Genomic DNA, 23,650 nt, shown 5'->3' with positions numbered 1-23,650 from the left:
GGCCTTGCTCACGTCTCTGTGGTCAGCTCGGAATCCTCAACCTTTTTCTGTGTGAGAGAGACCTCAGGACTTCTCAGCGGCTGAAATGAGAGAGCTCAGGCAACAGAGTGAAACTAGGAAGGCAGCTGCTCCCCATGGGCTGCAAGTTGGAGCCCAGGGTCCCCAGCCTCTGGTCTGCTGCCCAGTCCAGGCATTTGCCTCCCTCCTTCTGGGTCTGTGAATGGTACCTGCTCTCCCTATTCCTGCCTGCCTGCCACTCATCTGGCCGAGGTCCCCATTCCTATTTCTGCTCTCACGTTTAAATCTGCCTAACTCCTTCCCAGCCATCCTGGAAGACTAGCAGATGCAAATAAGGCAGTCTGGCTAGAGCAGCAGAGGAACAACCTTCGCCTCCCCTTTCCTTCCAGCCCCCGGTCTGCCTAAGACCACTGAAGAATCAGAGGGTACTATATTTGGTATTGAGAGTCAGATTTAGAATGTCTCAGAGCTCTTAATTTCCCCTGCCAACATTTACCAGGCATGATTCAATCTATCTCACCTGTACTAACTCATCTAATCCTGGAAACAGCCCTATGAAAAGGATACTATCATTATCCCATTTTACTTATGGGAAATCTGAGGCACAAGGGAGCTAAGAAACTGGCCCAAGTTCACAGGGTTAGAAAGAGGCAGGGCTGGAATTCGAATCCGTGCTCTTGCCACATCATGCTGGGTGTTGGGAGAGCCAACAGGCAGATGCATGGGAAAGTGCTGTTCTCACACCAGGGCCTCTTCTCACCAGGTCTCTATTGATGTATGTCCACAAATGGCCCTGTGGTCCAACTCTAATCACCCTTTGTCCATCACAGGTTTTCCTTTTCCAGCAGGAGCAGAGGGGGGAACATGAAAACAACAGGAGAAGCAAAGAGCCCGAGCCAGCTGGGTTTTTGCTGGGGCTTATCCAAGCCATTTCCCCTCTTGCCCCAGCTTAGATGGTACAAGAACAGGGATGAGAATTTGCCAGGGTTTCCCACTTTCCCTCTGGGTTCTCTTGGCCAGAGATCAGAGGTGGCTGGTACCTCCCCCCACCTCCCTCCTTGTCCCGCTGCCCACCCCTGCTCAGAATGAGCCTATCCTATTCCTACAAGGACATCCAGGCACCTGATTTGCTCCCCCTAGCTCCCCATGCCCTAATTGAAAAGCCAGGTTGAAGCAGTGCCCCCTTCCCGCCTACAGCTGAGTCCCTCCCAGGAGTCCTGTTGCACAGTTTGCCAGGAAGGCCCCGGCACGGGACTGGGCCTGGGAAGGAGGGGACAGATGACCCCTTCAAGGATTATTATGCCTCTGTGAGGCTCCAGCGAGGCAAGGCTCTCAGTAGGGGTTGCTGGGTAAACGTTTGTTGAATAAATTGTGAACTGGGAGAACAGGTGGGTGGGGTAAAAGCGGTCAGCTGCCGCAAGCAGGGGCACAAGACCAAGCCCACAACTCACCTGAGACAGTCCTACCTTGCTGCGCCTGGGCCTGGGGTGCTTCTGGGGTTAAAAAGTTGCAGCTCCTTTCTCTTCTTTGACTCTTGGCCACTGCCGCTGGGGCAGGCCTAGAGGAGATATGCAGTTATATATTTCACATAATTGTTGAACTGAATTGAATAGGCAAGCTGTCCTCATGCCCCCTCCCGGAGGATTCACAGATCAGAGGGCTGTGTATATATCCTGTCACCTGCCTGCGGACAGCTGAAACCTAAAATATTCTGAGCCATCTAAGTCTTTTTCACAGTCTTCAGAGATACCCAGCATAAGGCCTGCCTTGGGAGAGTGGACCCGTGTTTAACACGGCTGTGATTCGAGTGAATCTCTCTGGTTGTATTCGTCCCATGGAAATGGAGTTGGACTGCTAACACTCTGCTTTCTAAATGCAAAGACTATTGAAAAAATCTCTCTCCCATCTTTAGAAGGGCACGGCACTAACGTTTGACTTCTGGGGCCCTTATAGCACCGATGGTCTGGACCACCACGTCACCATGTCAAGCTGATGACCCCAGTCATGCTTGTGATGACCCTTGTGATGGGCCAGCCTCAGACAAGCAGGCCTGGAAGACCCTGGAAGCCAGGGTAAAGACATTTCAAGACTTTTAGTGTTTTGACCCCTTGAGCTCCCAAAGCCCCCAAGTCCCCCAGAACCACTGGTAAATGCGAGGCTGCCCTTGTACTTTTGAAAGGTGGGGGCAGTTTCCCTCTTTCTCCATAAGTGGGCAAGCGAGAAAAGCGGGGAGGATTGGCTTAGGCAAGCCATCAGATGCAGAGGGGACCTTGGCTCCAGATTCCAGGCACTCAGTAAGCCAGAGGCTGGAACTCAGTCTCAAGCAGGCCAAGAAGGAGTTAATCTCCAAGGAGAACTGGGCTTCTCCCAGACTGGAAGCCTGTGCCCAGTTTTGCTGCTGCCAACCCTGGGAAGAAGGCCTGGGATCTGTAGTTTGTGCCACCACCCACCCCTGGCCTGCCTGTTTATCAACACAGTGCTGGAGACTACAGTTCCCAGAAACCTAACGAGGCCAGGCTTTGGGGAAAAGGGGTGGGGTGTGAGGCTCCGAGGAGGCCCGAGGGAGAGGGAGAGGGGAGGAGGGGGGGAGAGAAAACCCAATTCACTCCCTTTTTAATTCTTTCTCCTGGTGTGTCTGCTCCACCGCCGGAGCTAATCCCCCAAATCCGGTCTCCTAAGCCGCAGCTGCTTCCCTTCGCAGTGATGAATGGCTCGGGGAGGGAAGGTGAATTCATATTTTAATTACTGAGGCGCGGTGCTAAGGGGAGCTGGGGAGGGGGCGGGGGCTCAGCATTGTCCTAGAGGCTGAGGGCACCCCTCCTCTCTAGGTCACTTCTCTCTTGCCCTTTACCTGAGGTGGCGGTGGGGCAGAGTGAAGATGGGAGGGCCTTGCTGGAAGCTACTCTGCTTCGGCAGGTGAGGGGATCGGGGTGGGGGGCAGGGGAAGGAATATGTCCCTTTTTTGTCTGTCAGAGAATCCCAGCCTTGTCCCAACACTTGTAAATATCTCCCTAGCCTTCCAACCCCTACTGCCGCCCACTCTGATGAAGGACGTTGCCAAAATTTGAGACACCTAGGAGTTTGTGGTCTGCAAGCCTGGAGCCCCAGCTTCTTCCTTACCTTAGTTTCTAGCCAGCCCTGACTCCCTTCTTCCTCTTGGTTCTTCCACCATTCAAGCAGTCTCTGACCCACTGCCCCATTTTTGCTGAAGGGGCTAGAATCGGAGGACCCTGGAGGGTGTCTGCAGGGTCCTCTAAGAGAGGAGAAGTGGGGGTGAGAGGCTTGGGGAGGGGGCAGCGGGGAGGCTGGGGATGATCCTCTGTGGCTTGACAGCGCTTCTGCTTGGCCTCCACAAAGCTGACCGGCAGAGGGTATTTAATGACCCCGTACCCCACACCATCTCATCTGGACCTGAGCTGGGGCCAGGCCAGAGAGGAGGATGTGAAAGAAACCAGGGCCAACAGCTTGCAGTCAGATGCAACCAACCGTGGGACAGCAGCCGTTTGTTCAGTGTTCACCTCCCTTTCCTTCCTATTCTGGGTTTTGGGGGGCTGTTTTTCAAATCCTTAGCCCCTCCTGGGCATGGAAATTAAGGTTAAAGGAGAAAGCTGCAGAGTGGGAGGGGAAGTTTCCATAGCGAGCACGGACCACGGATGAGCGGGGGGCGGGGGGGCGAGTGGGGAGTGCCCCCAGTCAGTCCACTGGCTTCACTGAGACTCCCAGACTGTTCATTTCAGACATTCAGACCCCTTTCCCCTCAAGTAGAAACAGTTAGAGGAGGTTCTTCAGGATCTGACTTCTCCAGGGAGCCCCCCCAGCTAGTGTGAAGAGCATAAGGCAGGGGGCCCAGAGCAGAGAGAGGAGCAGAGACCACAGCCCAGGCAAAGGGGGTCCCCAGGTTCCTGCTGGTAGGGCAGAGGGATTCTGAGGGAGAAGGAAGGGGGCTCACAGCAGGCCTGAAAGTGGGATGGGGCTCTCTGCCCCAGGTCTGTCCAGTGCAGGGGCTGACCCGGGGACCTGTGTGCTACCAGGGCTTGGAGTCGTGCACCTTGCAGTGAAGACCCTGTCACTCCCGTCACTCCCTGGTAGAGAGTGGGAGGATAGCCAGGCACTTCAGGTCAAAGACCTGAGCTCCCCTGGGTATACTCTCCGCCCTTAGAAACAAGGACCCAGCACTGCCAGTGAGCAGTTGGCTTTCAGACACACCTCTCAGATACACCTCGGGAGCCAGGTTGCAGCCCCTAGCCCAGCTTTGAACGGCTTCACTTGACCCTCCTTTCCTCTGATGTGTAGGTCCTGGTTCCTTCTCCCAGCCCCCACTGTCGTCACAGTGAACAGAAAACTCTGCACGTTCTCATCTTTCCCGAAGGATCCCTGGGAGGCACAGTCACTGGCCTGGCAAGGGGGAGGGGAATGTAGGGGGTGTTTTTGTGTACGTTTTGCTGTTTTTAAGAAAGCAGGCATTGGATGGGAAGTAGGGTGGGGACGGAAGACGATCTCTGAACCCTGGGACCAGAGACTGTGAGGGTGGTGATGGGGGCCTGATGGTCACAGCTACCTGCTGGACTTGTTTTAGTTGTGAATTCCTTCCCCAGATCAAACGTGCTGTGCCTACTGATTCCTCCCCAAATACTTTTCCTGTACTTGTGGGAATGCTTTGTCGATAGTACCCTTGATATACCCCACCTCCTGCAGCAAAGGAAGTGTATGCATTAACAATTACTGATCACAAGGAAACCCACAGCCCTCCCTCCCTTCTTCCTAATCAGGCTAGGATTCCTAGTGCCCTTTCAGCGCCTTAGCTTTGGGGTCTAAGCGTTAAACCTTGATTAATCTCCTGGAACACTGAAATGAGGAAATGAAGGCCCAGAGAGGCACAGTCACGTGCCTAGGGTGACACAGCATGCCGGCGTCAGAGCCAAGGATAGAACCCAGGCCACCTAAGCCCCCATTAAGATCCCGGTCTTGCTCTGGGTTTGTCACGGGAGGGATCCAGAGACAGCTGCAGTGGATAGATCTAGAAATATAGTAGTTGTGTCTTGGCTCTGTCTATATATATCCCGGAGATTGCTCTCTGCTCTCTATATATACTCCAGGAGAGTGGGTGTGTGGATGGTGCTAGAAAGCGGGTATTTAAATAACCAGTCTACCTACCCATGCTGACTCAAGCTGGGCTTCCTGCCCACCCAGCTGGCCATTGGAAATGCATTGCACCTATTAATTACAGTCATTAGCTGGATTACCAGGACACTGAGAGGGGGAGGGAGGGGAGAATCCTGACAGGACCCACTCCACTGTGGGCACTGTGCTTGGTGAGGGACTACCAGCTGGGCCCTCTGCTCTGCCTGGAGAAACATGAAGGAAGTTTGTCCAAAGGAGCCAGGTTGGCCAAGCCTGTGGAACTATTCAGAGAGCCACCAGCCGGGCCCTGCCAAGTTCCTCAAAGACAATGGAAACACTTTGCAGGTGTGCCTAGCATCTGGGGCATTGGACATTCTATGCAATCTCTATTGTAGGAGGGGCTGGGCCCGGGATACGGCTCATGCTTCCTTATTCCAAACCCCTTCCTCTCAGCATCTGGGCTGTCCCTGGTGTTCTTCCCAGAGAGACAAGTGATCAAACCAGGCCCAGGGTGCAGGCATGACCTCAATGCAGTGTGCTTTCTGTTGTCCCGGCTGCCCTGCTGGAGCTGACTTGAATGTATTTCTGCTCCCTCCAGGGCAGGCCCAGGGGCAGAGGAAGGGCAGAGAAGTGAGCTGGAGGCATCTGCGGATGGCTGAGGCCAAGGAGACCTCAGTGAGTGTTTGGAGAAAGGGATACTTTCACAGATTGAGAGCTGGTCTTCTGAAGCCCCCTCCCATGCCGCAGATACCAGAGGGGCCCCTGCTGCCTGTGATGAGGGTTGTGTCAGCCAGAGGTGGGACACAACATGCCCAGCTGGGGTAAATCCAGCCTCAGCCCCTACCTCAGACTGACTTTTGTGCCAGGGAAGAAAGCATACCCTTACCCTTACATTCTTACCTCCCAAGCCCTTTGCCCAGCATAGGTGCTCAATAAAATAGCCTGTTGGCTAAAAGAACTCTGTGCTGTCTGTTCTCTACTGAGGAGAATGGGGATTTGTATTGCCCGGACTGGTTAAAGCAAGTGCCTTATGTTCCCTATAGATTTCCCTAAGGGTTTCAGACAAATTGGGGCCGTTAGGGAAGGGAGGAATCTGAGACTCAGTTCCAGGTGTCAGGGTAGAGGCTGTGCTGGATGAGGGACTTCCTTCAAGGTCCCCAAAGTCCCACACTTGGTTTATCGGACTGTGTGATCTAAAGGATCCAGTGGGAACCCCCCCACCTCTAACCTGTGCAAGGTGGCACAAGACAGAGTTATTTTGAGCTGGCTTGCTTCCTGTTCCCAAGCATAGGTGTGTGGTGACGAGGGGAGGCAGAGGGGCGGGAGGGGGACAAAGGTAGCTACAGCCGGGGCCTTCTCTTCTCTACCCTGGACTCACCCAGGCTCCAATTTGAGGAATGACATCAACTCCACCGACCGGGAAACACTGAGGTTTCAAAGAGGCCTTTGTTTGGTGGCGCGCCCCGTCCGCCAGCGGTGTGAGAGGTCTAGCGGGGCCTGGGCAGCCTCAGGAGGGCTCCAGGATGTTAACCCCAGCTTGCTTCTCTCTCCTGCCTTTCTCCTGCCCCCTCTTCCTCCTCTGCCTTTCCCTGCAGATCTCTGGTGAGCAGCCCCCAGCCTGGCCCAGGGCATGCCCCAGTTCACTTTCGCTTGCTTCTGTGGCCTCCACGGTTTCTGCAAGATGAAGAGGAAGAAGGAGGAAGTTCACAGAGAGCGGGAAACGGCGGTGTGAGCGGAGCCAGGGCCCCTTCTTCAGCCCCCAGCAGGTCCTAGGCCTGAGGCGCCTGCTTCTGTCTGAGGCTTGGAGCAGGAAGTTTCCATCTGGCCAGGGCTCTTCTCAGGCGACCCGACCACCTGACCCCGTCTAACCTGTGAGCATCAGCCTCCTGTGTGCCCTGGCCTCCTCCTGCCCCTGGGTTTCCAATCCTGAGACCTCCCTGAAGAGAGGCCCCAGTCACACCAGGGGAAGCCCAGGACCTGCCGTGTGCCTTCCAGAGACTGAGAAGCCCCAGGGAGGCCCCAGGAACGGAGCTTCTTTCTGTCCTGAGGTCCCAAGGGCTCTGGGACTCTGCTCAGGGTAACCACTCCCATGAGGGACATGCTGCCTTGGGCCAGGGGAGCTGTTGCTAAATGGGAAACTGGCTGCTCTGCCAGAGAAACTCCCAGCAGCCTTGACCGTGGGAGAGGCCTCAGGCAGGTAGATGTGTGAGACAGACCTGCTCCAAGCCCAGGATGGAGTCTCTCCCGGGATGCCAGGACCTGAGGCGCGAGCCTCCACAGAGCCCAGAGCCGAGTCCACAGGAATGTGGCCAGGAGATGAGTCCTTTACCGTCTGTCCCCTCCCAGTGTCCCTTTGGGCCAGGCCTGAGGGAGGCCACCTGGCTGTGAGTGGCGTGGCTGTGCAGGGCCAGTGAGGGGCCGGGCAGACGTCTGTCCTCACCTTGCCCCAGCTCGCAGCAGGCTCTGTGTCTCTCTCTGCACTGCTCTCTCCCACACTCCAGAAAGCAGCCTTCCCTCCAGCCCGGCCTCTCTGCCCACTCATCTCCACTATGTCTCCTCGGCAGCAGCTCAGATGTGGGCGGCCTCCTTCCCAGGCCCTGACTCCCCTCCTCAGGGACTGCCTTCCGGGGCCAGACCGGGTGATCCCTTTCCTGGACTAAACTGAGCCCTCCCTTTGTTCTCTCATCTCCTGCCTCACTCACCTGCCCCTTCCTTCTCTTCTCAGAAGCCCTAGAGGGGGAAATGCTGGCATGTGGTGCCTTTAGGGGACGCTCTGGGAGGAGGGGGCCCTCTAAGACCTTTCTTGACTTGTCCCCTAATCTCCTTACCTCCAGCAACCTTCAGGGTCAGAATCTGTCTCCACTCCCAGGCTATTTCCAGGAGGTAGGAAGCAAACAAAAAACCATCTCCTTCCTTCGCTTCCTTCCTTGCCTCCCATTTTGATGAAACTCGGCCTCTGTCACTGTGCCTGGACCTCTCAGGTGCTAGAGGGTCACGCAGCAACGCCAGCGGCAGAGACACTTTAGGCAGATTCTGCAGCTTTAGCAAGTCTGTCCTCTACTTCATCACAGGAACAATTCAGCCCAGGAACAAAGTCACAGCCCCTCTGGCATCCAGGGACAGAATAACCTTTCTGGAACATAACAAGTGACCTGGGTAGAGGAGGTCAGGGCCCCAGGACAGGAGGGGCTGTGTACCCCTCTCCTTGGAATGTGGACCTCTCTGGGTAGTTAGGGAGGACAGGACACCTCCTCCACTGTTTCATGCAGAAGCAAGGGCACATTCTATCCTGGCAGCCTTTGCCCGTCTCCCTCAAGCCCCACACGCAGGGGCATTTCCTGGGCTTTTGGCGGATTTGGTGGTATCCAGGTCCTCTTTGCAAAGCTAGAGCACAGCTTAAGATTTCTCTCCTCCCATCCTCCAACCCCCTCCTTTGCCCTTACTGCCCAGCCCCAACCTTCTGCAATCTGTTATTTCCTTTTATATCCAAAGAATTATAAACAGAAGTCCTTCCCTCGAGGAAGGAGCAGTAAAGGCCAGTGGGGTCACAAGGGACAGAAGAAAAAAACCCCTGGTTCTTCAGCCTCTTGGACAGCAGAGGCCTCGGTGAGGCAAAGGGATGGGCAGAAACGCTTTCAAGGGTTCCTTGACGGGCGGGAGAGCCCACCTGGAGGCCAGGTACGTCTCTAGCAGTTGCCTGCGAGGCTGCAGCCCCCGCGAAGTCACTCCTGTGGTGGAGGATGAAATTGTATCCCTGGAGACAGAGGTGTTGGGTGTTCTGTCCTGACCACATGGGCTCACCTGGAGGAAAGGTCAGGAGAGTGGGAAACATATGCGGGAGGGGTGGCGAATGAGAGCTTTCCCCTGTGCTCTCAGGCTTGGCAGGCATTTCAGCTGCAGGGGTTTGGCAGTGAGCCAGCTCAGAGAGCTGCTTCCCCCAGGGGAACTCCATTGGCTCCGGAGGGATACTGGATATCTTGAGCCCCTGCTATGGGAACATGGAGAGGTCCCAAGGTCAAGGCCCAGCTGTATCTGCAGACAGCTGCCCTTGGCCTCCAAGCTGTGGCCCCTTTTTCATCCAGGGCGAAGGTTGAGGCCAACACTGCAGCTGAGTAGGAGGCGGCAGCAGCTTCTAGCCAACTCACCCCACAATCTATCGTCCCTCAGTTTCCTTCTCAGGGAAATGGGGACTTGGCCCCTCTCAGCATCTCGAAGGGGAGCCCAGGGGAGAAGTTTAACCCAAAAAGGCAGAAGCAGCCCCCGCATCCACAGACCACGTGCCCCAAGCACCTGACTTGTAGCCCAGGCTTTTCTTCCTCCCGTTCCTTTTAGGGGCTGGGGGTGGGGTCTGGCTGCCTTGTTTCCTGCCCTGAGTCTCACGCCTTCCCAGAGGTCAGGTTGCACTGTTTTGTCCTCCCTGTTTCTAATTTCCTCCACTCCAATGTTCTCTCCCAGACCCTGCCTTGAGGTGGGGACGAAGAGCTCCAGGGGTGAGGCAGGTGGCAACATGAGTAGACGATTCCGAGGAGGGGTCGGGCCTCCCGGTCTTGCTGCGTGGCACTGAGTCCTCCTCGCAGACAGGTGAGACGGCTTAGCTTTCCCATCTATAAAAGGGAGAACGCCGCCGGCTCATTTCCTCTCTAGTTATGTGGGCTGTTGTGTGGCGGGATAAAGAGACGTGAAGGGTGCTTGAGGCTCTTACGACTTGAGTGTTGTCTGGGACCCTGGCCGGAGGGGTCCCGAGGAACTTCTTGTCTCAGGTCTTTTTTTATTAGAATGTCATTTCCTTCTCCATTCCCAGAGAAGGGCTTTCTGCATGTAGCATATGGGTCAATGGGAATATATAGGAAGATTGTTATTTTTGGAAAAAAAAAACAACAGCAATAATTTAACTAACCGAACTATGCACAAAGTAGCACAGTGGGATGAAAAGAGCATTGAGCCGGGAACCAGCTCTCCTGGGTTCTAGCCCTGCTTCGTCACTGATGGCGTAACCTTAGGCTAATTATATCCTATTTCTGGGATTCAATTTCCTCAACTATAAAGAAGGGACTGCACTAATGTCCTCTAAGTCCCCTCCAGAGTCCAGGGCTCTGTGGGTCTGGGAAGGTGAACCTCAGTGGGGCTCAAGGCTATGGAACCAGAGGGGTTGCAGGTTTCCTGTGCCCCAGCTGGTGTGCTTTGTGCATGCAGCAAATGTGCGGGGAGGGTGGATGGGAGTGATATGGTAGATCCAGGAAAGGGTGGGAGGAGTGAGAAGGAAAGCCAAGGCACCCAGAGCCTCTCCTGCTAGAATCCTACCCAGCACTCCCCGCTCAGGGAACCAGGATGCCCTGAAGTTCTGTCTCTCCTTCTTGTAGCCAGGACTCCAATTCCAGGCCCTGTTGGGGCCATGCCAAGTGCCACTTTTGTGCACGGTCTCTCTTATACACACACATACACACACACCTAGCAGATGGAACTCAAGGACCCCCTCCCTGCCCCAGTTTATATAACCCTTTTGCACAGCTGCTGGTGAGCCCATCTCCAAGCTGACTGACCCACCCCACCTTATTACCTTGCCTTCTGCAAGGGGAAGTGCCTCAGGCTGCAATCTGCTATCTACAGACTGAATGTGCGTTTTGCCCGGTGGTCTGGGATGTGCCGGGGGTGGGATGGGCTGATGACCGTCTTTGGATAGAGAGCTGCAGCCCCCGGTCTCCCAGAGCTCCCCCATGGCTGACTCCTGACCTCGGCAACTTGCTTCCTCTCTCCCAGCCCCTGTAAAAGGTGGCGACAAGACCCATTTCCTCCCTACCTCACAGGAAGGCATACATTGCAAGGGTACATTGGATCAGATGTGCCCAGGTGTGGCTTGAACTTTTGGAGACAGACACAAGTGTCTTCCACAACCATGAAGATGCGATTGCACCAGAGAAGAAAATCTCGGGCTGCTGTGTTTGGTGGGGTCCTTGCACGCTGGCCCAGAAAGCGTGGTGTTCACCCTGAAGGTGGCTGCTGTGTCCAGCTGGTGATGGGGCTGACACCACGAGAACCAAGAACCAGAAGCTGTTCCCAAAGAGTGAACGCTCCATCCCCGGACACAAAAGCAAGAGCAAGAGATAGCTGTCCCCGCCATAACCCTGTTCCCAATACAAACTGCTCCCTAAGGCCAAGTTGTGAACAATGGAGGGACATGGGAGTTAATCCTCTATCCCTCAGGCCATACTCCCAAGTCAGTGCGCCCTGTGCTGGGCTGTTGTGGCCAGTCCTATCTGGGATCGGAACCACAGACCATGAAGACTAAACAGTGACCTTGGCTGTTCACAGGGGAGCCCAGGATGTCAGGACCATCCACCAGGAGGGTGAAGTGTGGGGGGTACCCTGGACATCCCTGGATGAACTTGTTATACTGAGGAAGAAATTCTAAAACCCAGGAGTCCCAAGACTTGGGAGCCCAGGCTCTGGCAGAAGCCTCAGGCTTTGGAGTTTAAGGGTTTCCTAGTGGGTTACTGGTCTGTCTCCTTCCCCTTGGGCAGTCTTCCCTTCTCCCTCAGCTTATTCCTGTGTTCCATCCGAGAGGCGGGAGGAAGGCTGAAGGGGAAGATGGCAGGACCCAGAGATCCTCAGGACTCTCCCAGCCTTCGTTGCCATGGCAACACTGCTATTTTTATCCCATTGTTCATGTTGCTCAAAGGTCTGACTTTCTCTGTTCCAGAGAGGCCAGGCTGGCTTCTGCCCTCATCCTTCAATGCAGTACCTTCTCCCAGAGGCCTGAGAGGGGAAAAGAGTAACGGAGGAGACAGGAACCCACTGTGTCACCCCTCAACCAGGGGAACTGTCTGACAGCGGTTTGCCTCTGCACTTTTGAGCCTTTGGTTTTCTAGTGGCTTAGGTGCTCAGTTTTATGTTTTTAAGGAGATCAAAACTCCCCATCGTCTTCCTGATAGTCTGCTCCAGAGAAAAAAGGAAGAGCTGCTGCTTGCAATGAGTTTTTCCCACAAAGCTATGACACTGGGGCTGCTGCCCTTCTTGGGAAAACCAGAGCTGGTTCTGGTTTTGTACCAACAGGACATTCTGGAAGAATGTCCTGTTGGTACAAGCCAACCCCTGGCCCCTTGAAGGGGGCTGGAGAGCTAAGTTTGGTTTATTAGTAATCAGATGTACTTAACATCACTAAGGAACCTAAACCGGTACCTCCCTTTCCTTTGCCCCTCCACCAAAGAACTGGGGCAACTGGGCTTCCTTCATGCCTTTGTCCAGTTTTTATGCCCAAAGCCAGTTAGCATATATTCTCCAGGCCGGAGAGCAGACTCATGAGTTTCTCTCCTTCCCTCCCCCCACCCCCCAACAGCCGTTTCTTTCCAGAGGCTTGAGGTATTAAACTTTGATGATGCTCTTGAAGCAGGGTTTAATGAAAGGATTTCTTAGCCTCCCTCCCTGGCCCAGCCTCTGGTCCTCTCCCTATGCACCACCCACCTCAGTGGCAAGGTACCCCTGAGAGCCAATGGTGCTAACCTTCCCCACCTATATGCTTTGATGGTCAGTGAGATTTGAGCCCAACAGCTGGGGTGGGTGGGTTCGGAGGGAGCATTTCATGCATGTCCTTAAGACTATGAACCTGGAGACAGGTCCAGGTCTTCACCCAGTAAAGTACAATCATATTGTGTCGGGCTCCTGCATTGAGGTGAACTGACTCCTGGATGGCTAATTTTTCTAGGGGGGCTGGGACCCATTCACCAAGCCTCTAACCGGTTTCATTTTGGCCCAAGATGCATGGTTTCCGAAATCTATGCACCTGGAGTAAGCGCTTTTCTGGCTGCCTCTGAAAAGCATGCTGGCAAATGCTGCTCTGTTAATTGCTGTAATAAAGACTTTATTATATCCCTCTGCAGTAAATGAATTATGTTGTCAGAGTAGATGGGGCCTCTACCCTAGTGTTTATTTTGCACTGTGATACACGGCAGCAGCAGAAGCTAAACATTTATTTCCACCAACTCTGTTGTGGAGAAGGGAGACTGGGAGGAAGCAGAGTGTGAACATAAAGTGAGGTGATGGGGCCTAGGAGGTGGCTTCAGGAGATACGCTGAGCCCTGGGGCTGTGAGCCTCACTTGTGCTATCTAGAAACTGGGGGAAGGCTGGCCTCCTGCCTCCTAGCACCTCAGAGAAATAGTGGGATAAAGCTGGCTGGAGGAGATGAGGTGGAGAACAGGGAAGGTGGTTTAGGACTACAATATGATCACACAGATATAAAGATGCTTTTATTTTTTACAGGAGAATAAAGACCTTTAGTTGTACTTCTCAAGACTAGTGATGTAACAAATGGGAAATTTCAGACTTAAAGGAGAGACAGATGCTGTAAGACGGCATAATATTAGGAACAAGAATGATTATATCATACAGTATGTGAATTATATATCAATAAAACTATCTTTTTTTAATTTTTTTTTACATCTTTATTGGAGTATAATTGCTTTACAATGGTGTGTTAGTTTCTGCTTTATAACAAAGTGAATCAGTTATACATATACATATGTTCCCATATCTCTTCCCTCTTGCGTCTCCCTCCCTCCCACCCTCCCTATCCCACCCCTCCAAGCGGTCACAAAGCACCGAGCTGATCTCCCTGTGCCACGCGGCTGCTTCCCACTAGCTATCTACCTTACGTTTGTTAGTGTGTATATGTCCATGACTCTCTCTCGCCCTGTCACAGCTCTCCCTTCCCCCTCCCCATATCCTCAAGTCTGTTCTCCAGTAGGTCTGTGTCTTTATTCCTGTCTTACCCCTAAAAACTATCTTTTAAAAGAATTATTATATCATAACTCCACTTTGACTGGAGGGCCAGCAAATCCAAATTATCACTGAAGCAAGAGGCTCTGAGGGGGCCAGAGAGCTAGAGCCATCAGGTTTAACCCCAGAGCCAGCATCCTGTAAGGCATGGAGTAGCCGGGGCAGGATGAGGCTGAAGTGTCACATGCTGCTCCGTAGTTTAGAGGGTGGATTGACTGCTCCTGGGAGGGGCTGCCCCTTCTCCCGGAGCAGCCACCACAGTGCTAGTACATAAGCACTCAATAGTGGTCGCTGATGGTCTGGGACAAATAAGTGCCCCACACCTTTCAGTCTCCAGGAGTCAGCTGGGGTGCCTGCCCCTGGCCCTTCTGCTGTCAGTATCCCAGTCCTTACCCCTTGTATGGGGAAATGTGTGCTGTGCACGCCTGTCAATTCAATCCGTCCCATCAATATTGAGTCCTGACTGTGCAAAGCCCTCTGGGAAGAGCTGTAGGAGAAACACAGGGAAATCAGACATTGCCCTGCCCCTTGAGGAACTCACGATTTAATAAAAAGCAACATGCAAAGGCTTGAAGGATGTGACATGCAAGATGTAGAGTACAAGCAAAGTGTTTGGAGAGTGGGGAGGGATCAGGGAAGGTTTCGCAGTGAGGTGGAATTTGAGCTGAGACTTGAAGGATGGAGCAGAAGGCATGTTCAAAGCACAGATCCCAGGACCCCTCTCTCCACTTTGCTAACCTCTACGACATTTGCCCATAGCTGTATGCACATGCAAAGCCAGCAATCACCTTGCAAACAGGTGCTATACGTAGCCTCTCCTGTCACAGGTGGGCCCTATTGCTCCCAAATTCCTTTTCTCTCCAGGAGTCTGACATTTCAGTAGTGCTTCCTTTCTTTTACTTCAGGATTTGATTCCCTGGGGCTTGTCATCCAGGAGGATGGTGAACACTGGGCAGTTATCAGGCATTTGCCCCACAGCATCAAAGAATACATTGGATTCCCTCCCGGAGCAGGTTTCATTAGGATGGGAGAAAAGCATGGGAGTATCAGTGGGCATCTGGCCCCAGGGCGGCATGGGTTGGTGGGGGGAGAGGGCACCTGGTGGGGAAAAGGGGGCAAAGAAAGGGGTAGCTGGGAGCTCTGACAATGAACTTCCCCTACGTCACAGCTCTGCCTGGCCAGGCTGTGCAGTCTATGCCTACTTAAGCTCCTTCACTCTCTAGACCTCCTCCCTCCTTTTCCCTTCCTCCTCTTCTCTTTCTCCAAGTACCTTTTCTCCTACCCTCTTTCCAAAGGATGTCCCATCATGTCCCAGCACACTGCCTGGGTCCAGACTGGGGAGAGAGGCATGGGCTGGCTGTCCTAAAGATGCTGTGTTTCTGTCCTGGATCTGCCCCAGCTAAGATGCTTGTTAGTGGCCAGAAAGACGTGTGACTTCGTCTGTCTAAACTCTGGTTTCCCTCCTTATAGAATGGGTGGATCTCTGCCTCCACCTTCCTTCCTCTCAACTGGCTATGGTGGGGAAGAGCACAGGACATGGGTTCTGATCTCAATTCTCTTCGCTAGCTATGGCAGCCTAGAGAACTCAATCTCCCCAAACCTCTGTTTTCCATATGTAAAATACAGATAATAATGCTCGCCCCATGCTTTTTGAGGATCAAATAAGACAGCATGTGCTAAAATGCTTACTTAGTGCCTGGCACAAAGCAGGAGTTCAGTGAGTTAAGTGAAGGGGTTAGTTGAAAGAATTAAAAGTGGCAGGAGATTTTGCATATCTCACATATCGTACTGACTCTAGCACAGTAGTGTGGTGTGGTGAAAGTCAGCAAGTGTTCCTCTAACTTCTGATTCTCCCCGTCCCCCCAGGGCTGAGCGGTCTAGGACGAGTCACTTCCCTGGCCACGTTTTGGGGAGCATCCTGCAGGCGGCGCTCTCCCATCATTTCCGCCTCAACAGAGTTGGGGCTGCCGTAGGGAGCGAGGGGTGAGGGGAAGTGTGAAGGAAAAACAGCCCCACGCATCGCTCACATATTTACATCTGAACTGTCAAAATAGTTATTTTAAGTCGAGTTCCGTCTGCTGCGGGTTTAAAATCAAGCAGGGCGGGGGCGGGGGCGCCCTGCTGGGGAGCGGGGGCGGCGGGCGCGGCGGGCCTAGTGCGCTCGCGCAGAGCGGCTCGGGGTGCTGGGGCTCCCTGACGATGCTTGTACATGAGGCGGTGCGTGCGTGGGTGCAGCCTCTTCCTTTCGCCACTTTGCACCGAGCTTTGGTAGGCGCGGAAACCCAAATCTGCCATTTCTGCCTCTCCGGAGCTGATGGGAAGGCTCCCCCAGTCTCAAGGGAAACCGCGCAACCTATGGTAGCCAGGATGGAGATCTGTCCTGTTCTTACGGTTCAGTGGGAAGGAGATTCCACGGCTTTGCTTGTCCACCCTCCCCAGTCCCTGATAACCTCAGCCTGGAAGTTCTTCTCCCTAGCCTACCATCAGCTCTCCTAGCTACACCTTGGGCCCATTCCAACTCTAAAGCAAGACCTCACGGGCTCCGGATCCAGGTATCATTTTGAGGACCAGTTCCCCCATCCACACACAGCCATCCATACCAGAGCCCTTCCCAGGAAGGAAGGGGCTGGGGCATTCATCAGGACTGGTCAACGTTTGGGTGGGCCTGAAGCTAAGGCCCCCTGGGTCTGCAAGCCGTGGAGAGAATGACTTAGCGTTAAATGTCAGGGAAGGCAAGAATTCGTTTTTCTCTGCAAAGTGAAGGGCCTGTGGGTTTGACGCTTGTGACGCTTCTTTCTGGCTCTCGCTCGCTCTCTCAGGGGCAGTGGGATTTGAGACAGACGCTGGCTGGCTCTACTGCCATCAGTATGTGTCCCAGCCCTGTCCAATGTCTGCTCTGTAATGAGTACTGTTTCGGAATGTCACCTCTGTTAATGGGGAAGCGGCACCTGCACACAGCCGGAGCCACCTCTCTGTCTTCATTAGGCAATCCGCAGCCTGGCGGCCGGCTGCCCTCGCTGGGTGACAGATGACGGGATGAGGAGTGAGAACAGCGGCCTCCTGCGGTCCAGGATTCGTTCCCAGACAATGACCCCGAATGCCCGTCCCTGCCGGGCCCCCTCCCCCAAGAGACAGCTGGGAAAAATGCCCTTCTAGGGCAAGGTGCGGCAAGGATAGATAATAGCTAAAAAGCAGGCAAAAGAGAGTGGAGGAGTCATTTCCAGAAACAGACACCTGCCCTAGCCCCTGTGGTCTCCTGTCCAGATTGCACTTTAGGGTCTTCCCCTCCCCCACCCAGCTGTCTTCACAGGCCACTTTTTATGTCCCTCCTGGTAAATCGATGCACCAGGCAAAGTCACAGGGTGTGGGTGTAACACTGTTCTAATTCCAGACTTCCCTCTAGGCAGACCTGTATATTGCCTCCCAGCAAAATCCTGCTCCCTTTAAGCCTTAGCCCTAATATCCTCCTGAGACAGGGGACATTGAAATGAGCCAAGCCTCAGAATGGCATGAGACACTGACATGGCTTCAGAGGACCCCTGCTCTCGTGATAGAAACATCACCACGGGTACCGTATTTCACTGGGTGGGCTCAGTGCTCCCCCTTCCCCTGCGGCTGTGTTATATCATCGCTGTGGCGTCTCCTTTATTGGCCAAGCAAGTTAAGCAGGGCTCACAAGCGTCCTTCTGTACTTGTCTGTGTGTTGGAGGGGAAGGTGGGTTGGTCCTGCTTTGGAGGGTGAGGGGTGGAGGTGATGATCATTCAGAATTGCCCGAGGAACTGTCTCATCCAAAAGTTACACAGCTAGTTGGTGTCTTGACTGGGGCTGGTGGTAGAAGTGGCTTCGCTTTGCCAGGCCCTCATTTTGAAAGGCTGTGAGGGGGCCACCTGGGGGTCTGGGCCCTTCCCATTACTCCTCTTCCCTGACTCAGTGAACAGCACCCTTGACCACCTAGATATTCGAGCCAGAAATCATCCTTCAATTCAAGCCAGAGAGTCATCTTGACCCCCCCCCACTCTCCACCCCCCATTCGATCCATCACCACATCCTGTTGGCTCTCCCTCCTAAATCTCCCTCAAATCTACTTGCTTCCATCTCCACGGCTACCACCTTAGTGCAAGCTGTCATCCCTTCTCACCTTGCCCTCCGGTCTCATCTCTACCACCCTCTCACTGATGCTGCTCGAGCCACCCTGACTTTCTTGCTGTTCCAGGTACAGATGACCCTCCCTGACCACCCATTCTAAAAATTAGACCCCTCCCTCCCAAGTCCTTCTCTGTCCCATGTCAGTCTCATCATCACACTCTGAAATTCTCTTGTTCACTTCATTTGCTTGTCTGTGTGCTTTCCCCTTAAGAGGCATAAGCTCTAGCAGGACAGGAACCCCTTCTGCTTTATTTACCCTTAAATCCACAGCACCAATGCCAGGCACGTGGTAGGACTCAGGAAATATTTGTTGAAGGAATGAACGAGTAAATGAATGAATGGGTTGCCACAACCTAATGGTACCCTGTCCCTGCGCCACTCCTGTCATTCTCTCCATCGCATCTAGAGGCATCTTTCTCAAACAGATGTCCTCATGCCACTCCCCGGCTCAAAGCCCTTCGGTGACAGGCAAAATGTTGGCAACTGTTGAAGCAGAGTGAAGGGTATGTGTGGATTTCATTATACTTTCGCTCTACTTGCTTGTAATTTATTTCTGCTGGAAACCGTTTGAAATAAATTGAATTTGAAAACTGTGGAAGCAAAAACACATCATAAAACCTTCAGTGGCTTCCACTGTCCTCAGGGTAAAGCCTTGGAGGTCCTTCTTCTCGTGCCCTTCACTCACCAGCCCCTGAGTCTTCCACCCTCACCCTTTGCCGGTCACCCCATTGCTTTGCACACTGAGAGGATCCCCGTGAAACATCCACACTTTTTTTTTTTGGCCATGCCCCACGGCATGTGGGATCCTTGTTCCCCGACCAGGGATCGAACCCACGCCCCCTGCAGTGGAAGCGTGGAGTCATAACCACTGGACCGCCAAGGAAGTCCCCATCCACACTTCTTAGCACCAGGAACAGTTAGAATTCTCCGGAACAGTAGTTTTGTTTTCATTTTATGAGTATAGAATTGTAGATTTGTGTGCATGTGGCTGCTGGAAAGCTGGGTCAGCTTGGAGCTCCTCCTGCAAGGACAGTAAATGTACATTTAGGCCATTGGAGTCTCCGTCTCTCTTAGCCTCGTTCTTGGCTCCATTTTATGCTCCTGCTTGTTCTTTCTTCTTCTGCTTCTCCTTGGTGATCTTTCTGTGCCTGTCTTCAAACCCTTGCTGGTACAGACTCTCCTTTAAGCCGTGGGAATTCACTTCTCCTGGGTTTTAAGGGCAGAAATGGATGTCCCACCATGCCCTCTCCATCTTGGCTTGTCATCTTTTATTAAATTTGACTCTTCTTTTGTGGGTTGTTCTCCTCCTGCGGTGTGAGCCCATTCCCTCCAGTGCGTTCTCTCTCTCTCAAATGTCCTTAGAGGAAAAGCAGATCCCTGACTGGTCTTTATAGGAGGACAAGCTATATACTTTCAACTTCCCCTAGTTCACAGGGAAAGGTAGGCTATGATACTAAATAAGGTTGAGAGATGCCCTATCACACCTGTGTCCCCTCCCTACCGAGAACCCTGGGATAGGACACTGGTGCCATGGCAGCATAATGGGGTTTTACTCACAGCCCGCACTTTTGAGGCCTTACTATGGGCACTACTGAAAATAGTGTATTAAGCACTTGAGGTGCATTAACTCAGTCCTCAGTCATTCTATGAAGAGTACACTATTATTATATTTCCATTTCACAGATGTGAAAGCCAAGGCCCAGGGTAACAGAGCTTATAGTAAGTGGCAGGTCCAGGATAGGAACAGAGGCAGTCTGGCCCCAGAGTCTGCACTGAACCACTCTGCATTTGCCTCTGAGGTCCTCTGGAGGGTCCTGAGCTCCTCGTTGAGACTCTGGCAGTCCACAGCCTCCCTGAATTCCTTCTACTACTGCTTATTATCATTCCATGGGGAGACTAGGGTGAAGGACCCCCGCGTCTCGCTCCCCACTGGCCTCTCTTCCCCTGCAGTGCATCTTGCCCTGCACTGTCAGATTAGTCTTTCTGATGGCCCTGCTGTCATCACTGAGCACCCTGTCAGAGGCTTCTAGGGGTAACCCATCATTGGCATCAGAGGGCCCCAGAATGGGAGGATCCTGGAGGCATAAGGGACCTGAGGCCCTACACCCTCGTAGGAAATCCTAGGCCTCATCTGGGCCAAGCGTGTCCATCCACTTATGTAAAGCGAATCCTTTGCTGAAGCTAGACTGCTCTCATCCCCATCACTACTCCAGGTCTTTGTTCATGATGTGTCTGTCCTTGCCTGTAATGCCCATCCTCCTACTTCTGCGTATCCAGACTTTACTTGTTCGATATGTCCCACTCCGAGTTCCACCTCCTCCAGGAAGCTCTCCTGGAACACCTCCCACCCCTAACCAGGGGTGATTTTTTTTCTCTGCTTCTGAACTTCTACAGCGTTTATGGGTACTGTGTTGGTATCTGATTATGAACTTTGACTTCTTACCTTTTATCTTACGTGTTTTTTGTTTGTTTCTCCATTTAGAACGTAATCCCTTTGAGAACAAAAACCACATTTTAGATGTCTTTCTATTGTCCACAGATTATCCAAAGTTTCCTGCACTTGGGTTATGCACAATAAATCTCCCTGTACAGGACCTATAGGATACCAGAAAGGGAGCCCTCAAGATAATAATTTGTCAGCATCTAAGGGCTGGTTTGTCTTCATAACAGGACTAGAAGATAGATCCATTTTGGTTTTAAGAAGCAGCACAGAGAACAGGGTAGATGGGTAGCTTCCTAACTTTGAGTAGCAGTGAAATTCTGCCTTTAAAGGCAATCCTCGTAGGAGCCCAATATGTAAAGCTGGCACGGGTGGAGTAGTTCTGGCTGCCCTGGAGTGGGGCTGTCCTGTGCCCCCCACCCCTCCATGGCAGGTTAGAGGAAATCTTGGGGCTGGAGTATCATAGCTTGAAAACCACTAGGGAAGATCATGTCTTATTGTACTTCACATAAGCAGCATTTACTAATTTGGGTGCTGAAAGAAGAAACGGTGTGCACTCAATCTTATTGAAAGCATATTTGCTGTTGTGTTTATAAAATGGCAATTAAGCGACTTTCTTCTCTTTGTTTCACACAAATTTGGTTTTTTTTTTCCATTAACCTTGTTCATGCCTTATTCTCTTGAGAGGATGCTTCTGCCAGAGCCCTCACTGCATTTGATTAAACAATCCGTTCGCTCCTCTGTTGTCCCCATTAAACAGGCGGCTCCTTGAAAGCAGACACTCCGCTTTATCCAACTGCTCATCTTCAGTCTTAGCAGGGTGCCGGGTGTGTAGTAGGTGCTCAGTCACTGAACTCCCAAGGGATCTGACTCTCTAGCTACACAGCCACCTCTCAATGAGCCAGGCCCAGCTTGTGGCCCCCGTGGAAGATCCACGTGGGATCTCAGTGTGGCGTAGCTTTCTCCTGCTGCTCAGCCTGAGACTGAGCTGAGCCACACTCCCCTCCCCTCCCCTGCTCCCCTCTTCCCCCGCCCGACTGTCACGGGCTCTGAGAATATTAGTTAATTTTAATATTAGCCTAAGAAAGATTAATTAGGAAGGCAAATTTGCTCTTAAAAGTGTAATTAATTCCAAAGCCAAAGAGAAGAGAGCTACGGCTTATCTGCATTGCTGCTGCCTTAAAGGAGTGTGGAGAATCAAGGGCTGACTAAATGAGCACAGAATAGTTTTTTAAGTGTCAGTGCTGTGTCGACTAAACTCCAGATAGTTCCTTGAAGCGGGCTCATGGCTGAGACAAAAGATTTAGACGGAGGTGGTGCCTGTGCAAGTGAGACAAAGAGGAAACCTCCAATCAGACATCCTGTCTGGGCTGTTCCGGCTCCTAAATCATTCACGAATCATGTGTCTTCCTCTCTTGTCCTCCCACAGACTGGCCTGGTCCAGGTCGGAGTCAACTCTTTTCTGGACTATTGCAATAACTCCCCCAAGTAGCCTCCAGACTCTGCCCTACCAACTCATTCTCCCCTCAGAATCAAACTGAAATTGTATCAAACACATAAACACATCGTCCTCTACCTAGTGTCAGACATAAATTTGGTCATGCCATGTGCCACTTACAAACGTCCAAATGTGCCTAGAGGTGATTAAGTCCTTAGCCTGGCCCACAGAACTCTTCATAAAGTGGCCAGACCTGTCCACCTGGTTGATTTCCCTCTCGCTCACCACATCCTAGAATGACTGTCCCCAGCCCCCTTGTTACAGGGCAAACTACTGTTCATTCTAGAAGTCTAAGCCCAAATGAAACTTTCAACCCTTAGAACCTTCCAATTCTGGGTTCCTGGAGCACTACAGCTTATTTTCTTGTAGTTATTTGCTTTCTTTTCTCTTTAAGGAAATGAGCTCCTTAAAAGGACTGTAGCTTTTGTATCTTTGTATTCTCTTCTTTCTCCCCTAATTTAGGCCAAGCATAAAGTCTGTCCCATAGGAGATGATCAATAAATATTTGTTGAAATAAATTGGTCAGTTGATGGTTTCAACCATGATGCCAACTGGATTAGCTCACTGAAACTCAAACTTCCTTCTTTCTCCCCCAGTCAATAGTAAGTCCAGCTTGAAATATCTGGGGAAATGCCTCAGTTCTCCATTTCCTTGTACCTGCCCAGCTGAGGTTCAGAGGTCCTGGTGGATTCGGGAGGAAAGTTGCAGGAGACTCTGCAAGCGATGCAGACTTCAGCCTGACAGCTGCTGGTCTTTGCTTTAGTTAATTTCCCCCTTTGCAAATGGTTATTGGCAATTGAAACTGCAAATCTACTATCTGCTCCCCTATGTAAATTGCATTTACATTTAAATTGTTCATTCTTCCAAAGGATGGGGTTAGTAAATAACAGCAGATTAAACTTGAGGAGAGGAAATTGTGCCCCATGTCAAACCTGAGACTGAAGTGACATCTGGCTTTTACTATTTCCGTTATTTCAGTTTAATAACAGCATGTGGCATTAAGGGAAAAGAAATTGGATCTACATTTTAATGAAAGGAGGAAGCTCTCAGGGTTTAGATACCTTATCATGTTGAATACCTAGTCAATTGGCAATTAAAACTTGTTTCCCTGGAGAAATGGAATAAAACATCTTTGCAGCCCTGGAGAGGATAAAACAAAAAACAAGCTAATGACCAGGACTTCACAGATAAAACCAAGGGAAACGGGTGCTATAAACATCAAAACCAAGTATTTCAGGATACTGCAGAGTACAGGAATTCTTAAACAGAGTAACACTGAGAATAGAATCATGGATATGCCAGTGGGATCCTCAAGAGAATAACTTCAGATAGAATGGTTTGCAAATAATAGGGGGCTCCACTCAATCAGATCATCTGATTGAATCCATTGTCAACCTAGCTTGGTTTTAAACCCCACAGGCCTGACCAAGAAAATATTTTAGAAATGCCAGTTTCATCCCAATAGTCTGTTTAAATGGAAGCAGTCCCACCTGCTGGCTGCTTTTTTGTTGAAAGCAGTTCTGGGAAATGTGGATAAAACGCTTGTGCATCCTAATAACCCAAGCCTATCATTTGTTTGCTTTGATTGAAACAAATGTGTCAATTTTCAAAGTCTTTGTTTGGTAAATCCAGTGTTCAGATGTTGGCAAATGTTCG

The 23,650-nt window shown here is 51.9% G+C and overlaps 1 protein-coding gene and 1 long non-coding RNA gene across 2 annotated transcripts; both read left to right on the top strand.

Moving 5' to 3' along the window:
* The first annotated feature begins 2,613 nt into the window (after positions 1-2,613).
* Positions 2,614-6,098, top strand: LOC132515747 (uncharacterized). The gene is made up of 2 exons (XR_009539179.1): positions 2,614-2,743; positions 5,738-6,098. It is a non-coding gene; the product is annotated as an uncharacterized LOC132515747 (long non-coding RNA).
* Positions 6,099-6,741: 643 nt separating this feature from the next.
* On the top strand, positions 6,742-8,053 carry BLACAT1 (BLACAT1 overlapping LEMD1 locus). The gene has a single exon (XM_060142100.1). It carries the CDS (start codon positions 6,770-6,772, stop codon positions 6,869-6,871), a length of 102 nt encoding a protein of 33 aa, XP_059998083.1. The 5' UTR covers positions 6,742-6,769; the 3' UTR covers positions 6,872-8,053.
* Positions 8,054-23,650: the final 15,597 nt, after the last annotated feature.

Source organism: Lagenorhynchus albirostris, chromosome 2, assembly GCF_949774975.1.
Source record: "Lagenorhynchus albirostris chromosome 2, mLagAlb1.1, whole genome shotgun sequence".
NCBI classification, from domain to species: Eukaryota; Metazoa; Chordata; class Mammalia; order Artiodactyla; family Delphinidae; genus Lagenorhynchus; species Lagenorhynchus albirostris.
This window is presented reverse-complemented; position numbering and strand designations above follow the sequence as displayed.